Here is a 4,641-nt window from a genome sequence, read left to right as displayed (position 1 = left end):
AGCTTTCCTCATGTCTGTCACAGAGACAGCACTTTGATATTTCTATCACCTTCTTTTTCATCAGTCGATTCTGCGTAGGTAAGGCCCCCGAGAACAGAAGCCAGGTAGTAAAGGAATGTTTAGGTACTGAAAACTTCCCCCATACAATCTTGTACCATTTTACCTTGTTTCGGACATTTTTTAGTGCTGCATATGCTGAAGAAATCGTAAATGCCCCTGTACTGGTTGGAGTCCATGTGATCTGGTCTTTTTCAGTGTGAGAATTTATCTCAGTTTCCATAATCCATTTCTTAACTTCACAATCTGGAAGATCAGCTATAGTTCTCGCCCAACCCCCATCGGTGATCAACTGCTTTGCGACCTTTTGCATCGTCGGGTACTACATGGCCAAGGAGGTGTCTCTTTGTTCATATTTGATAAGAGGCCCCGAAAGCACCATGGGTCATGCCGAAGCTAGTCTCCTCTCCTTTAGCTATACAAGATTACTTTACAAACCTCCAAGCAACATCCCGATGCTCCATCACACCTCTCCAAACCCAAGAGCAATCTCGAGGGGTCTTCATGGTCCAAAAATTTTCCTGTTTTATATGATTATCCCATGACCATCTAACCCACAAACACTCATGTTTCTTTGCAATTTTGAAAACCAACCCACAGTAAGCAGCTTTATTCCAAATCCTTGGGTCCAATATTCCCAGTCCTCCTTGATCTTTATCAAGCCTGATCGTCCCATGACTAGCATGATGCATCTTTCTAGCCATATTTGATCCCGCCCAAATGAATCTATTACACATCTTTGCTACTCTATCAAGTAATCGCTTGTCTTGAAGGATCTAACGTTTGGGCCCAATCGACGGGGAAAGATGAAAGGACAGACTTAACCAACTGAACTCTACCTGCTCTGTTTAGATCTTTGTTCTTCCAGTTTGAAATCCGAGCTGTGATCTTCTCTATGAGGGGCAAGCATTCCCGTATACCTAATCTCGAGGCCGTAAGAGGTAGCCCTAGGTAGGTAACAGGTGGAGTTACTAGAGAGATGTGCATGGCTGCAGCTAGCTCGAGTCCTTCTTCCACAGTCATACTTCCAGTGAGAAGTGTAGTCTTTTCATTGCTTAGATGTAATCCTGTTGCTTGAGAGAACGTGTTCAGGATATCTTTGATAGCCATGACAGACTCCATGTTGCCTTTGCAGAAAAGAAGGACGTCGTCTACAAAACAGAGATGGGATATGGCCAGCTTCTTGCACTTTGAGTGGGCTTTTATTATGTTCGACTGGAGCCCTTGATTTAGAGAAGCACTTAAGACCTCCATGACAAGCACAAAGAGGTATGGCGAAATAGGGTCCCCCTGTCGCAGCCCTCTCTTACCTTCAAAATGCCCTTCAGGCGTCCCATTTACCATAACAGAGTACCACGGAGATGCGTAGCACATAAGCAGCCATTCAATGAACACAGGGGGGAACTGAAACTTTTGTAAAATGGCCTCAAGAGCATGCCACGACACAGAATCATAGGCTTTCTTTATGTCCAAATTTTGATAGCACACCTCTTACGGCCTTGCTTTCTCGATAGCCCCTTAGTAGCTCATGAGCTATCGGGAAGATTATCTTGGATAGTTCTTCCCGAATAAACGCTGATTGGGAGCAAGAAACCAATGAGGAGATACAAGTCTTCATTCGTTGGTTAGCACTTTAGACACACATTTGTATATGGTATTACAAAGATGCAATGGGTCTAAAAGAGGCAACACTTCGATGCATTTCTCACTTTAGGAATAAGACAAAGGAAAGTGGAGTTTATACCTCCTGTCATCCTTTTATGGAGAAAAATGTGTTTGATCGCTTTTTTGAAGTCTTCTCCAAAGAAGAGCCCAGACTTTCCTTGAAGAAATAAGCATTAAACCCATCCGCCCCGGTGCTTTGTTATCCTCGAACCCAAACAAGGCTTCTTTGATCTCAATATCAGTAATAGGTGATGCCAAGAACTGCCTCATCTCAAGAGAAACCTCCTCCATATTCAAACTATTTAGATATCCGGCATCACATGAAGCCGTGGAGGTAACCCCAAGAAGCTCCGAGTAATATTCCACAAACGCCTCCGCTACCTGTTCTTTTCCTTCTCTTTTTACCCCCTGCGCATCAGTAATTTCCCAAACATGTTTTTTGGTCATCCTCTCCTTTAGAGCATTGAAGAAGTATCCACTACATTTATCACCAAAGCATAACCACTCAATGTCAGTTTTGTGCAACATGTCAGCTTCTTCAAGTCTGATCAGAAAACAGAGTTTTCCTCTTATTTCATACTCTTGGGCACTCAGAGTACAATCAAGCGGATTTTTATGTAAGTTCTCTTGAACTACCTTCAGCGCCTTTCTTGTCTCTTCCACCAGTCTATGGATGTCACTGCAGTACTTCTTCGCCCAGCCTTTCAGAACTGCCTTCAAGCTCTTTAGCTTTCTTGTTAACATGTAATCAGGGTTTCCATGATCTTCTATTTCCCAGCACACTTTTAGCGAACTCTCAAAGTCTTGATGGAGCATCCAGAAGTTGCAGAATCTAAAAGGTGGGTGGCTTCTGATAGAGTTGTGGAAAGATATCACCATAGGACAGTGATCGGATAGTCCTTGAAGTGAGCATTCCACCTTTGTAGCCAATCTTAACGAGGACCAAGCTGCATTGACAAGACACCTGTCGATTTTTGACCATTTCCTCATGTGGTCGCCTCCACTGTTCCAAGTATAAAAGCATCCCATTCTTTGCATGATCAAAAGTCCAGCTACATTCGGGCATGTTGCAAAGGGCTGCGCTCTCGGATGAACAGCTCATCTCCTATTCTCTCATCGCAAAACAAAAAACGTTATTGAAGTCCCCATTACACACCATGGGCCATGAATTCCTATGCTGATTGCCTTTAACTCCTCCCACAAAATTAGTCTATCCCGACTATTATTACTTCCATAAACCATAGTTAAGCAAAAGGAAAGTCCATGTTGCGATAGCGTAACTTTACAGATGAATAAATTGGGAGCCTTCCACTTCCTTTTGGACAGCTACAAAGCTACTATCCCACGTAAGCCAAATTCTACCTCGTTCATCACTTTCGAGTAGTTGTGGGCGCCTCCCAATTTGGGCAGGCTATATCAACAATTTTCAAGTACTTGTCCATCTTCACTTTAGTTTCCAAAAACCCCATACACCTAATCTCGTTATCCAAAATAAACTGGCACATCTGTTTGGCTTTTAACCCATCATTCATACCCCTTACATTCCAGCTGCAAATTTTCATCATTAGCGAGTCAGATTACCGGTTATTCCGCTTACCACTCCCTTTTTGTCGACCCTTTCCTCTCTTCCCATTATTTACTTGCTGCTCTATAGTTTTCTTCCTCTGGGCTCTAGTTTGAACAGCTGTTCCCTCTGTAATCACTTGTAAGTTCCTCGGAGAAACGTTTGAATCTCCAAAAAGTTCTGGTTCTGCATCCGACAAATCATCATCTTCAAGACCTGCAAGCTCTTCAAAAATATTCCTTCGGCCTGAAAACCGTCTTTGCCAGAATTTCTGTGTCTACTCTGTTGGGTAGGGGTTTGGACCACTCCCACTGGCCTTTCGTCCTCATTGTTTATTTCAAAGCTGCATTCCACCCTTCCTGGTGCGATCAAGTTTATGTTTCTTTGTGCTGCCCCTTCACTAGTGATTGCTTGGGCTTGCTGCCATACCACTAGCTGCATACTAGACCCACTTCGGCCATCTGTTTCCTCATTTTCTGTTGCTCCCACTACCCTGAGTTCCAATGGCTGCTCTGTGATTGTTGTTGCTGTTTCAAGATTTTCTGCACCAACTGCTGCCTGAGGATTCCTGGGTTCAGCTTCTCTCACTGTTTCTATACCTTCATTTGTTTCTCTCGATAATTCTCGCCTTCGCGCTTTGCCTTTGGGCGCTTTGCACCCAAACTCTAGTGGTTCTACCAGCACACTTTCCAGCTTCATGCCCAAATTTATTACAAGTAGTACATGACCGCGGCTTCCATGGATATTCTAGTGGGATAGTAACCTCACGGTTTCCTACTTTCACATTTATGACTTCCTTGTATTCATAGTTTACGGGAAACTCAATACAAAACCGGGCAAAGGACAGCCTTTTCCTTCTTGCAGTGGCATCATCCATAAACATTGGACTCCCACCCACCAAACTTGCAAGATATGACAACCCTTCAAAAGTCCACATCTCTTTGGGTACATCCATAAGTTTTACCCATAGAGGCACCGATGCTACCTTACTCTTATAGTCATCCCACCTCCACGGCCCACGGCTTTACAACAAATACTCTCCCCGCGATGAAAATAGGTCCTTCATCAAGAACCATTTGTCTATCCTCCGAGCTAGTAAAACTCATATAGAACAATTCTTTGTCAGTAGTGATATCAAACTCACCTTTTAACTTCCATTTCTTTTGTAAATGTTCCTTCACAGACAAAAAGGAGAGTCTTTTGTCCATAAAGTATCCTACAAGGTAGTCATCCCACTCTTTAATGCCTTGTTCTAATAAGTCAGTGGGGGCCGAAAGCGCGCCATCCACCATGACAGAGTGAATTCCTTTGAAAGCAACTGTTGACTCAAGTGAGCCATTTCGGCCCAAACAAAT

At 43.5% G+C, this 4,641-nt stretch overlaps 1 protein-coding gene across 1 annotated transcript; it reads right to left on the bottom strand.

Annotated features, from left to right (window-relative positions):
* Window positions 1-1,815: 1,815 nt before the first annotated feature.
* Window positions 1,816-2,751, bottom strand: LOC147497990 (uncharacterized). Its single transcript, XM_086563088.1, has one exon. It carries the CDS (start codon window positions 2,749-2,751, stop codon window positions 1,816-1,818), a length of 936 nt encoding a protein of 311 aa, XP_086419214.1.
* Window positions 2,752-4,641: the final 1,890 nt, after the last annotated feature.

Source organism: Coptis chinensis, chromosome 5 (assembly GCF_015680905.1).
Source record: "Coptis chinensis isolate HL-2020 chromosome 5, ASM1568090v1, whole genome shotgun sequence".
NCBI classification, from domain to species: domain Eukaryota; kingdom Viridiplantae; phylum Streptophyta; class Magnoliopsida; order Ranunculales; family Ranunculaceae; genus Coptis; species Coptis chinensis.
Note: the sequence above shows the minus strand (reverse complement) of the source record. Positions and strands in the feature narration are given on the sequence as shown.

Bases quoted from the DNA above. Each gene is read 5' to 3' on its own strand.
- LOC147497990 (XM_086563088.1), bottom strand. From the start codon at position 2,751: ATGGGATGCTTTTATACTTGGAACAGTGGAGGCGACCACATGAGGAAA.